The 13,226-nt window shown below is 41.7% G+C and overlaps 1 protein-coding gene across 4 annotated transcripts in view; it reads right to left on the reverse strand.

The window, feature by feature from the left end:
• Window positions 1–7,361: 7,361 nt before the first annotated feature.
• zfpm1 (zinc finger protein, FOG family member 1) overlaps window positions 7,362–13,226 on the reverse strand; it is a 202,959-nt gene continuing 197,094 nt past the window's right edge. For all 4 annotated transcript variants that reach the window (XM_078210738.1, XM_078210739.1, XM_078210737.1 and 1 more), the window contains one exon: window positions 7,362–12,922. In XM_078210738.1, coding sequence (XP_078066864.1) covers window positions 10,419–12,922 — 2,504 coding nt within the window. In that variant the 3' untranslated portion in view covers window positions 7,362–10,418. The remainder of the gene's footprint in view (window positions 12,923–13,226) is intronic.

A 13,226-nucleotide genomic window follows, 5' to 3' on the forward strand; every position in this document is an offset into this window, starting at 1 on the left:
GGAGCGCCGGAACCAGCCCTTACCATTGTTCATATTAAAGGCATTGCTTGAAACTCCAAGAAATCTTTGCCTGGTTTTCTCAGGCGTGAAGTACACTATAGCCGAATAGCTGTATTTTTCTCCCTAACAGTAGTAAATGTTTTTTTTAAGAATGAGAGTGTTGTTTCAATAGAATGTCTGCAATAGGTACTCAGGACTTTTTATTTTGTCTCATCTTTGCACAGGTCTGGAGGCCTGCCCATGGTGGATATTGAGTGAATTGGCGTGGTAAATGCAAGGGCAATGGATAGTGGTTGAGCTGGCAAGGGGGAGTGGTGGGGGCAGAGGGGGGGGGGGGGGGGCATGTGTGCATCAGTTGGCCCAGGAACACATTTTTGCACAGTGCTGGAGGCAGTCTTTCCACCCAACCCACCTCCACAACCAGCATTCTTCTCATCACTTCCAGGATGGCCTGCCCTGACTTCGAATATAGCTCACACAGCCCCATCAAAAATCTGGGAAATGTTTCTTTTGACTCTGTCTGTGCTTATATCCTTGACTGGATGTTGGACAAGCAGTTCAAGTCATAACCTGCCTCCACTCATCTTGGAGAAAAACTATTTTCAAACAAAGTATCATTGCTGGACCTTTTCTCCCTAACTCAGCATTTGTTTTCCTTAGATTGATTTGCGAATTTGAAAGGTCTGTATAAATACACATTACTGGTTTAACATTTTCTGCTTCAGTTATTGGAGCAGATTTTTATTGTCCCTCCAGCTAGCTGTACCGGATCACCCTAATGGCCAAGTGATACACCACACCTTGTTTCTATTTTTACACCCAAGGACATTTGATCTTTTCTTGTTTTGAAACGTTGGTCGGAGTTTTCCAGCCATTTCCACCGGCGTGAGCACAAGATCAGCGGGTTTCGCGTTGGGGAGAGGGTGCATAAAATGGGAAACCCGTTGACCACGTTGGCACCAGAAGATCCTGCCACCAGCCAGTGGGAGGCTGCTTTCACCACCATGAAACACACTGCGGCGGGGGGCGGAAAATCCCATGTTAACTTCAATTCTCTAAAAGAATGCTGCCTGACCTGCTATTTCAAACAGGTTTTGTTTTTATTTCAGATTTTCAACATGTCGTATTTTGCTTCTGTATTCATTTGCTGCGTCTTTCATTTAAACTCTTTCCGGGAATGTGAATGTGACACCCCTCCTTGTATCCTGTTATGTTGGATCATGTATATTCAATGTCACTCCCACTAGGCAAACCATTCAGGTTGCCCAACATGTAACGTCTATCAGCTCAGGATGTTTTCACCAACGTGGCAGACATTCGTGTTTTGATTACTCCCAACCTCGCAGCTTTGGCTGAAGTTTGTTTGAACGACTTTTAGCCCAGTCCCATTGAGCTATTTTAAAATAAATCCCTTCCAGGTTATCCTTCTCCCTGTTAACTGTTCCAACGCACGTCGTCCTGCCATCTGATGAAAAGGGAAGCATCAAAGACAGACACTAAAATAAAACAAAGTGTGGATGCTGGGAATCTGAAATATAAACCAATGATGCTGGAAATACTCAGCAGGCCTAACAGCATCTTTAGAGAGGTTGGCATTTGGACCGGTTGGAAGTGTGTGTCATAGAATCCCTACAGTGCAGAAGGAGGCCATTTGGCCCATTTAGTCTGCACCGACCATAATCCCACTCAGGCCCTATCCCCACAACCCCACATATTTACCCTGCTCATCCCCCTGACACGAGGGTCAATTTAGCACGGCCAATCAACCTGACCCGCACATCTTGGGACTGTGGAGGAAACCGGAGCACCCGGAGGAAACCCATGCAGACATGGGGAGAATGTGCAAACTCCACACAGACTGTGACCCGAGGCCAGAATTGAACCCGGGTCCCTGGTGCTGTGAGGCAGCAGTGCGAACCACCCTGGCGCCCTTGTCTGAAACATGCATAACAACCAGACAGTGGGACTTCCCTCTTGATTTTACAGATGACAGAATATAGCTCAGCTGCTGCTGGCGTCGCCAATCAGAGGGCCAGCAGCTCAGCTCAGAGCACCACCAGGAAGAGTGGCCTCTGCTGAGGAAGGCAGGGACCCTGAGCCCTGACCAGGTAGGCTGAAGAAATGTTTTTTAAAAAAGGTATAGAGGGGAAACCCCTTTGGGATCACAGGGGCTACCTTCCTTGCCCATGGCCTCTCTAGAAATTAAAAAAAAGTACCTGCCACCACTCCCCCGGACTGCCAGTGGCAGTGTTGCCCTTCCAGTGGTGGCGGCGGGCAGGGGGGGAGGGGGGGGGAAGAGAGAGAGAGAGAGAGAGAATGGATCGACCCACCAAGGTGGCCTGGAAAAATGAACATTAATGCTCTTGTCCGATACCAGTCCCAATGTTGAAGTTCTCCCATTGGTCGGACATGGCCAGAGAGCCACTCAGCCATGTACAGTATGGCTGCCCCTGATTTTAACACTTTCCCCTCCCTGCTGTGATTCACCCTCGTGTGGGACAGTGAAATCCTGTCCAAGCTTTCAGGCCGATGACCTGTCTTCTGAACTTAGAACTTTGGATTGTTTTTATTTATTGAAGGCAATTAAATGCCTTTTCTTCCCCATCTCACTTTTCACCCCCAATTTCCTATTAAGTTGGAATCTGTGAAAGTAATACCAATGTCCTAGTGATGACGATTAAGCGAATTGCTGTAACGGAATCATAACTTTAAGAGCGTGGAAGGAAACCCAGGATTATTTGGAGCTGAAAGAACAATTGGTGGGATCGGCAGAATTAGTCAGGGTGGGCCTTCAGCCTGATTTAGTACACTTTAGCTGCCAAGAAATGGGGTTTGCCAAAAACTCTGCCAGCTTGAACAGCAAACTAAATAATTACAACTGCAAATCTGTCACCCAAAAACTATATTTTATACAGCAGTTAATTTATAAACAGAGTAGGCTGCCTTCGGTCAATTGCATAAGTGCTCAAAAAGTACAGTTACATAACTGTCTGCAACAGCACTGTCATAGGAGCGAGAGAGGGTAAGCAACAAAACTGAAATCAACAGAGAGATTCGTTAGATCTGATGAACTAACGGATCATGGATAATTTATCCAAGATCTATTATGGCTTTATAAATCTGAAGGTCAAAATCTGTGATTATCTTGGTAAAAGAAAATGCCAGGCTTGGTTTTCTGCTTTTGCCAGGCAAGCCTTGCTGAATCAATCCCAACTCATGTTGACCAGAGAATGGGTTGGGACTATCGGAGCAAGTAGGTTAGTCCCCAGCTTGAACTGCAATGTTCTCGATTGTTTTCTGTTAGGGGGAAGTTTGTTTACTACAATTAAATTCGACACCACATAGATTATGGCCAGGAATTTGCCTTGGGGCATGTTGTGTAAGTGGATGCTGTTTTATGGTCGGGAAGAATGGGTTCCGATTTGATTTGTCACACGTAGTGGGATAGCGTGAAAAAGGCAGCATGGTGGCACAGTGGTTAGCACTGCTGCCTCACAGTGCCAGGGACCCTGGTTCAATTCCCGGCTTGGGTTACTGTCTGTGCGGAGTCTGCATGTTCTCCCCATGTCTACGTGGGTTTCATCCGGTGCTCCCGCAATCCAAAAAGATGTGCTGGTTAGGTGCATTGGCCGTGCTAAACTCTCCCTCAGTGTACCCAAACAGGTGCCAGAGTGTGGCGACTAGGGGATTTTCACAGTAACTTCATTGCAGTGTTAATGTAAGCCTACTTGTAATAAAGTATTGTTTCTTGCGCTATACAAAGCATACCATTCAGAGTAAATAGAGGAGAACGAAAGGGGAGGGCACAGAATGTAGTGTTAGTATAGCTAGGGTGTAGAGAAAGATCAACTTAATGTAAGGTAGGTCCATTCAAAAGTCTAATGGCAGCAGGGAAGAAGCTGTTCTTGAGTTAGTTGGCATGTGATCTCAGGGTTTCTCAAATGCTGTGGTTTTGAGCTGTAGTGCTCTTAAATTTTGATCAGTTGCTCTCCTGCCTACAGGTAGCTTGATTGACAGGTTGGTGGCCTGCTAGACAAGGAGGGGGCGTAGAGCACAAGGCCACTGCTGACGCAAACCTGTAGATCTATATAGTGAGAGGGTGAGATGGTAGAGGGATGGGAGAGATCATGGGGGATGGTATCCAGATTTCACGGGGGATGGGATTGGGGGGGGGGGAGAAAGAGGAGTGGGGGCAGGGGAGTGGTCTGATAGCAGGTGTAGAAGTTTGTTGACTATATGGAAACTCTCGCTTCTCTTGGTCCATAAGCGGGTATTATAAAGAAACACCCCATGGATTCAGCCCTCTTGCCTCATTTAGACTGTTGGGTTTCTAAGGCTTGGGAAATAGGAGGTGATTGTAAAATGGAGGCACGTATCCTCATTATATCTAAATGATGAATCTACCTCCAGCAAGTAGATTAGTCGGCAGCCACTTGTCCCAACTCTGTTAAACCAGAAGTGAACAGGTTTGAAGCGGGTTTGGTTCTCATTTCAGATTTTAGAATTTTAACCTCTCGTCCAATCCCGAGTCACCTGTCTCTGGGAATTAAAATTCAGCACTTTGTCTTCAAGAGTAATAATTGAGAATTCACCAGGGATCTGAATTACATAAATACTTGTGTCATTTGTATCTGTGAAGAAAGCCCATTGTCTCAAATGAATTGTGCTCAGGAATCTTCAACAGTGTTGTTTATGCGGGTCCAATATGTATTAATTGCATTAACCAGTCACTTCCTGCTTGCTTAGCATTTCCCCGTGGAATCCTAAGGGTCTAATCTAAATCATGCATTAGCTTGCACCACACTGAATACATTCTCATCAACTATATAATTTCTGACTTCTGTACTGTTAAGCTATTAATCAATATTATACACTTTTCTGCACAATGTTATGATAATAATCGGTATTTGTCTTTGAGAAACAAATGTCCATGATTAACATGCCTTTCTCATTCCAATTTTTGTATTTCTTATTTATCTCTCCCATTTTCTTGCTGCACTGTGAGCAAGTGCCTGGAATCTGTTTATAGGGATTTCCAAAGTGAATACTGCACTCAGTCCAGTCTTTCAACATTTTTCTACCTTTATCCAAACTATTAAAGGAAGACATTAACAAACTTGCAGAATGGGCAAATAATTGGCAAATTATCCGTTCAACACGGATAAATGTGAGCTAGTACATTCAGGTGGAGAAGGAGAGGGAGGTACAAGTCTGGATGGAGTAGAGGAATAAATAGATTTGGGAGCACAAATACATCAATCACTAAGAGATGCACCACAGGTTAGAAAGGCCATAAATAAAGCAAATCAAATGTTAGGTTTTATTGCCAGAGGAATAAAATTGAAAAGTAGGGAAGTTGTGCTAAACCTGTCTGAACTCTTGCATTAGGTTCTTGTCACCATATTATTAAAATTATATTGAACCATTGGAGGGGGCGCTGGGAAGATCTACAAGGATAATATCAGAAATGCATGGGTTTACAGTCTCAGGAAAGTATTGGCAGGCTGGGCCTTTTGGCTAGGATCAAGCCTGAGGTCAGATGTAATGTCGGTTCTTGTCGGCTTAAATCTAGAATGTCTCTCTTGTGGGGACCATGGATTTGATTGAATTTGTATTGGTCTTTGGAACAAGCAAGGAGATGGATTAAGAGCTTACCATGTCTGCTCTATGCATTGGCTTTGTAACTCTGAGAATGGAATAACATGTTTTCAAAAAATTGATAGGCTGGGTTTCTTTTCTCTTGAAAGAAAAGCCTGAGGGGTGATCTTATAGAGGTCTTTAAAACCACAAAAGGTTTTGATAGATGGATAGAGAATGTTTCCTCTTGTGGGGAAGAGCAGAATTAGAGGCCATCAATATAAAATAATCACCGAGAAATCCATTAGGGATTTCAGAAGAAACCTCTTCACCCAAAAAGAGTGATAAGGAGGTGGAACTCGGTACCACAGGACGTGGCTGAAGTAAATGGTATGGATGCATTTAAGAGGAAACTAGACAATATATGAGAAAGAAGGGAACAGATGGATAGGATGGTAGACTTTGATAAGAAATAATAGGAGGAGGCTCAAGTGAAACATAAACATTGGCATGGACTTGTTGGGTCAAATGGTCTGTTTCTGTGCTGTATATTAAAGTGGGAAGGGTGGGGGGTGGAATTTGTCTGTCCATCTTGCGTGACCCTGTAAGATGAGGTATTAACCCCCACACCCCCAATTCCTTAAAGTTCACTGGTAGACCAATCATCACAATCACCTGATAAGTGGAGTGCTACTTTAATCTCAATAATCTCCTGGGAGTTACTTACTCTCATGGGTTCATTTATTTCTCTCAAAAGTTAATACCCTATCCTGAAACCAGATGATTTTAAAGTATCCTCCTTCAATTATTAATTTTGTTTTCTTATGCATAAACAGCATAAAGCAAGAGGAACTCCTAGCTTACTTACACCTCATCCTACAAATGACTTCAACAGTTCAGATAGCTGAACAAACCCTGTGTGGACTTCATAACCTGTCTCAATTAGGTGCAATCAGAATGGATGCCATTTTCAGAACAGGAAGTGAAATATTTCTGGGTGCAAAAAGATTTTTTTTAGCATACAAATTATTTTTCATATATCATGCAGTATTAAGGGAACTACGTAAGCAAAATAATATTCTCAATTTACCTGCAATAAAGAGGAAAGTTAAGAATGGAACATTAACACAAATCTGCACAGAACCAAAACTCAATCCTTAGACCTGACAAATTGTTTTCCCTAAAAATTTAACTTACAGAATGCAGGAGAAACTTTGGAACTTACCCGAGGAAAAAAAAAAGAGTGGTGAATGAAGCTGGGAAAATTGATACTTTGCATTTGAGTCATTGACTTATTCTAAATAAAGCTTGCCTTTTGTCGGGGAATCTTTTGAAAACTGAAATAGTATATTTCGATTGCTGTCATACATATCCATTAGGTTATATTACAGGTAACCCTCCAGACCCCACCACGGTTTCATCTTTACATACTGTCCTCTCCCAATGAGTGTGTGTGAAACAAACTCTGTGCTCAATTCCTAGGAGATACAAGTGAGTATTATGAAAGAACTCAAAGCAGCATTGTAATTTCCTCCATGTTCAAGGTGCATCATTACAAACTAATGTATCCGGTCCAATACAGGCATGGAATATAACAGACACAACTGAGGGATTAATATGAATGTCGAGTCCAAGGAAAAGTCCAATTTCACTGACATAACATACTCACTGTGGTTCTGTCTTTTCATGCGAAAATGCAATTACTTTTGTCTCAAGATACTGATTCAGAAAGAAACATATTATAACAAAAGGACTCACAAAGACAAGCGAGGCATAGTAGTGCTTCAGATGTCCCACTGGACAATTTATTAGCATGCATAGCTCAAACTAGTGTGTAGGGGTCAATTCCCAATTGGAAATTAAGAATGACATTCAATTTAACAACATGATCAGTCTTAGAAATGGTTAAATCACTGAAGGCAGCTTTCAACTGAGAGTTGAGGGTTATTGGTCACTATATTAGGCAAATTCAGAGAGGTATAAAAGTGCTGAATTGAAACATAAATATCCTGTAAATAGCTCCTAAACTACATCATTCAGCAGAATTTATACAGTGCAGTGCAAAAAGTGTAAAAATGGATTTATTAAACTGAACATCCATTAGCACTGCTTTGTAGAGAGAGAAGGAGAGAGAGAGACAGACATGTGTCAAGGTTTATTCCACAGATTATCATAGTAAACACTGCTCTACAATATAAATAAATTAACAGCACCTTCTGGAAAAGTAAAAAAATCTTGTATTTCATAAAGTCTTAGAAAGACACACGTGCAACCAAAGCATAGCTTTTCTGATTACATAGGAACAATCATGCAAACAACAAGAGTTTCAGAGACCTTCGGGTTTGATCCAACTTCATTTAAAATGTCATTGCTTTCGTACATCTTTAGAAAACATTAGCAGTCTACAAACTGTATAGTAGCCAGAAGTGTTTTATTTAATTTAGTGATGTAACAATCTTTTGGATGAATAAAATCTATAATGATGTTTAAAATTATACCACAATATAATCTTCAGATAGACTACCGAGGCATTGTAGGTAACAGTCCACAGATGTAATATTTGGTCAGTAACATGTTTTGACCCAAAAAGAAAGTGAATCTGCCGGGGAGCACAGAGGACGCTTGCTCGGTACCACTGAATTTTTGGTCCAAGTGCCACTCTTGCCTCTCATTTGCCATCAAGAGAGGAAAAGTTACAGCAAGATGGCACAATAGTTAGCATTGCTGCCTCACAGCGCCAGGGACCCAGGTTTGATTCCCGGCTTGGGCCACTGTCTGTGTGGAGTTTGCACATTCTCCCCATGTCTGTGCGGGTTTTCTCCGAATGCTCCGGTTTCTTCCCAGTCCGAAAGACGTGCTGGTTAGGTGCATTGGCCATACTAAATTCTCCCTCAGTGTGCCTGAACAGGTGCCGGAGTGTGGCGACCAGGGGATTTTCACAGTAACTTCATTGCAGTGTTATTGTAAGCCTACTTGTGACTCATAAATAAACATTTAAAAAATTAGTTTGTTCAGTTCCAAACAGAGCATGACACTCATTGATGGGTTAGTGGGGTGGGGGGGGGGGGGGGGTGCTAGAAAGTGGAAGAGGTGGAGCTAGAAAGTCAGGTTAAGAGCAAACACTGCCACATGTATGATGGGCCAAATTGTGTTATTCTGTGCTCTAATTGCAGTGATGTTTATTCACGATTGAACCGGCCCAGTCAGGTTGATAGCCATCTCTTCCTCCTTTCATCTGGCTCCACTCGGGTTTAAAAAATGTTAAGGTATTTTTCAAACTCACACAAATGCCACTGAACAAGGCAACTTGTTCCTTTCTTCCAACATTACACCTTTTAGATGAGCAACATGAAACACAATCATGATCAACAGTTATTCATGAAGACGACCAGACTGATAAAGAGTGGGGATCATTCACATTAAAGCACCATGACACCATTCCATTCATTAAGCGCACAATGTACATTGTAGCAATAAGCTTTGCCTACAAATAATAAAAATGCAAAAGATAGGCAATTAAATCCTGGGATGCGTTGGACCTATGGATATTGTACAACAAAACAGTTCAAATTAGTGTTTCCCCCCAATTGCATTTATTAGGTTAATTTGAGTCCTGTTCTGGTAAATGAAGTTGAAAAATAAAAAAATAATGCTGTTGCCAGCACGTTTTTGCTTTGGTGCTGGCATTGCATTGCATGTAAACCCTGATAATAAATACAACACTAATAAATAAAAATTGGAGACATTACTACAGTTGAACGGAAAGTACCGAAATGAAGACTGACAGCTTAGCATGCACTAACAATTAGCAAGAGTATCACTAAATCTATACAAACTAGCTTTAAACTACTCTGCCCCCTAGTGATCATGTTTCAATATTTCAGTAGTATTCAACTGTCAGAATGTGTGAGATTAACATTGTGAGAAAACGTACGACTGTTTCAATATTTTCTTAGGAATCATTTTCAATATTTTTGACTCGAATTACAAAATACTGAATTTTCAAGGCCAAGTTCTGGCCAGTCTGCCAATCAAAGCCAAGCCTGTCCTAGAATTAAAACACATCCAATGGCCAAAAAAAAAAGGTTTGAAATTCATGGCAGGTGGGCTGTTGTTAATGGCATGGGATGTCTCGGAGATTGAAAACACTGACAAAGTTATATTGCATTAAAATTCCCTCAAAGGCAGAAACTCAACCAGCGCCCATGAGGTTAACAATGAATAAACTTGTGATACTTCAACTTTAACCCCCTCCATTTTCATAATCTGCAAATCTTCCCCTGAAGAGAAGGCAAATGTAGGTGCCAGATTGTCAAAAAAAGAGAGAGATGAAAGTATAATACTTGTTTTGTTATAAACTCACCCAAAGGTTGCACACGGAATATTCCAAAAATGTTTCTAAGAAAGTTAGCATATGATTAATTTGATTTGGGAATTTATTACAAAAATATTTTATATTACACAGCTGGTAAACACGCCTATTGGTTCTCTCACATGGCATGTAAACAGGTGTGAAAGACTTAATTTTATACATAATCATCCTTATTCAGTCAACTGAAAAAGTACAATCCTTCTAATGTGCTTCCCCAGCTAAGTATAGGAGTTTTGAAAATGAATCCAATTTAAGGGGATAGGGTGGGAAAAAAAATATTCTCTCTATCGTGGGACATTTCAACGTCCTAAGACTGGAATGTAGTTAACATTTGAACACCAGAAACCAATGTTGTGTTTTCATGATTGTTTCTAAACTGTACAGCAAATGCACAGATATTGAGGTGTTAGGTAATTTGTGCCAAAAAATCAGAGCAAACATTCACGATACAGCTTGCAGATGCAAGGACTTATTTCACGTGTTCTGCAGTATGAGAAGAACAGTAATACTTCTTGTGAGCTATAAAAGTTGAAAGGCTACTGAACTTGATGTTGCACAAGCGACAGTATCTGTGGTTTCCATTCTGCACCGGGCCTGGGAGTGACATGGCTGTCTGAACAGATTTGTCAACATTCATGGCTGGGCTGAGGGATTTGAAACCTGGGTTCCTGGGACTTTCAGGCACTGGTAATATTTTCAAAGCAACATTAGGGGAGGGTGTCACTAAAGGTTTAGGTGAGATGTTTTGCAAAGGACTTTCAACTGATGACTGGGAAGAGACCGATTCTCTTTGATCTTTGGCATTCGGGATATTCTTCTGTATTTGAGCAACTGATTTGAGAGATGGGGCAGGAACTATGGAATTCGGAGGACTGATTTCAGAAATATTGTTTGTCATGGGTTTACCTGGTGCTGAAATATCGTGCATTAAGCCCTCTGCTGAGTGCCCAGTTGAAAGTTGCTTGGCCAACAACAAATCATGAACATTCTTAAAATGATCAATAAGGTCTCCTTCAATTGGTCCATTAAGTGGACAATAGGGACAGATGACTGAATGAGTGCGCTGAGATGCTGAGAAGGTCTTAACATGGGGTGACATCTGAAGCCCATCTTGCAAAACATCTGAACTACTGTGATACATTCCTGGAGAGCTGTTGGGTGTAACACTGCCATGTACTATGTTTGGACTTTCTGGAATACATTTAGTGCTTATTTCGTTTTTCTTCAATTCCTCGGTTTGTATTGGAGAGTCTGCATTTTCCACCCTATTTTTCTTGGCTTTTACTGAAGCTGATGCCTGCATCTTTACTCTGGCCGGATGCTCCACCTTGCTGTGCTGAAGAGCAGTAGCAGAACAGTAATACTTTTTGTGAGTAAGATAGTTTTCTACATTGTTGAAACCAATTTTGCAGGAGGTACATTCATGATAGTCTGTTGAAATGTGAGCGGCTGGACGCAAAGGGGCAACATGAATCAACGGTTCTTCCTGAATACGAGGCTTTTTGCTAAGATCAATTGGTCCATCAACATCCAAACTTGAACCTGGTGATGATGTCGCACTGGACTGTGTTGTTAATATATAACCTGTTGATAGGGAAAGAGAATCTGATGACCTTGAAGAAAGTGAGAGAGCCTCTTGTTTAATTTTCAAAGGTTCCACATTGTTAGGTAGCCCAGCACTTTGAAGGATGGCAGCCGAAGGACTATGAACAGATACTTCACTTGGGGAAGGTGGAGGAAAGGGCTGATGGCTAGTACCATGAATCTCATACAGTTTTCTACGTTTACGTGTACGTACAATTTGCTGAAGGATTGCCGCTTTTCCTCCGTTTGGCCTGCGAAGAGGGGGGTCATGTCTTGAAGCACAATATAAACGCTTGTGGACCACATAAGTTTCATGTCGGGTAAACCTTATATTGCAGGCTTCACAGACAGTTTTTGAAGGGTCATCATCAAAATCTTCAACAGAGTTGCTTGGACTTTGGCTGCCTTCACTGACTCTACTAAGATTTTCCCCTTCAGATGAGGTATCCTTCATGGCACTGTCTTCACTTTTGATTTCTGGAGGTTTACTCTCAACATTTGGTGTCCGCAGGTCTCTTTCTGAGTCAGTTTGTGAGGAAGAAGCAAGCTGGTTTTCTGTTCCAGAAGTTGGGCTATGAGTTACTTGTTCATTTCTATGTGCGGGTGCAGAATCCTTCACAGTGTCATCGACAGTAGGGTTTTCCGCCTGCTGATGCCTGCTGGAACAGTAGAGTCGTTTGTGTGCCAAATAATTGTTGATATTATTGAACGTAATGTCACATTCATAGCACGTTGCTCCTTTTTGAATGGGTGCTCCCGCATAGAGAAGCGGATAGTTGTTGGCTCCTTGCTTTAATCTGCTGTGGACCAGCTCAGACATCTTGGCTAAAATTTCAGAAGCTTGTGGAAATGTGGAAGTTTCATGACTGAACATGTATGGTATCAGAACTGTTCCTTCGGGCATAATTGAACCTGTCCCGCAATGGACAGGACTCGAGGCTGGTGTTGGGGTTGAACACTCCGATTTCACCTTTGCTATCAGTGTGCTTCTTGGTGATGAAACGTTGGAAGATCGGTCAGGAGTGGGGGCTGTCTGACCCTCCACCATTGTCCCATCACCTTCACTTTCATACTGCAAATTGAGAGGCTCTTCTTTGACTTTCACGACTATGTCAAGTTCCTCGGAAACTTCTCTGCTCAAAGCTGGAGATCTTCCGTCATCCCTGCTCTTTGTCTCCTCCATATTGTGCCATGGCTCATCATCTTGGTGAATCTCCATGTGCTTGGCCAACTCTGCAGCATTTCTTAGCTTCTCATGGCACTGGCTGCACTGAAATGTATCTTGTACAGCATGCAATGAAATATGTTGCTGCAAGTTTGATTCAGAATCCCCAACATACTCACACTGGTTACACTTCAGGCTTAGGAAAGGACTTGCAACCTTCACACCTGTCATAAACAGATTACAACGAAAAGAAATATAAACAAAAGTTGCATAAATCCAGTATTATTTTCGGCTTTCATCCACTAAATAGAATTTTTAAGTGTTATTAATTTTATACAGCCAATACACAAATTGGAAATGTTTCTAAACTTGGATGTTACTTCCCCCATTGTTACCAAATTACATTACCTTTGTAATATTAAAATATGAATATTTTCCAACTTTTAAAAATCATTTTACAAAAGTATCATTTGGTAAGTGATGCAATAAATAAGGAACAGACCTATCATTTGCCATTTCAAGCTGACA

Source organism: Mustelus asterias, chromosome 4 (assembly GCF_964213995.1).
Source record: "Mustelus asterias chromosome 4, sMusAst1.hap1.1, whole genome shotgun sequence".
NCBI lineage: Eukaryota > Metazoa > Chordata > Chondrichthyes > Carcharhiniformes > Triakidae > Mustelus > Mustelus asterias.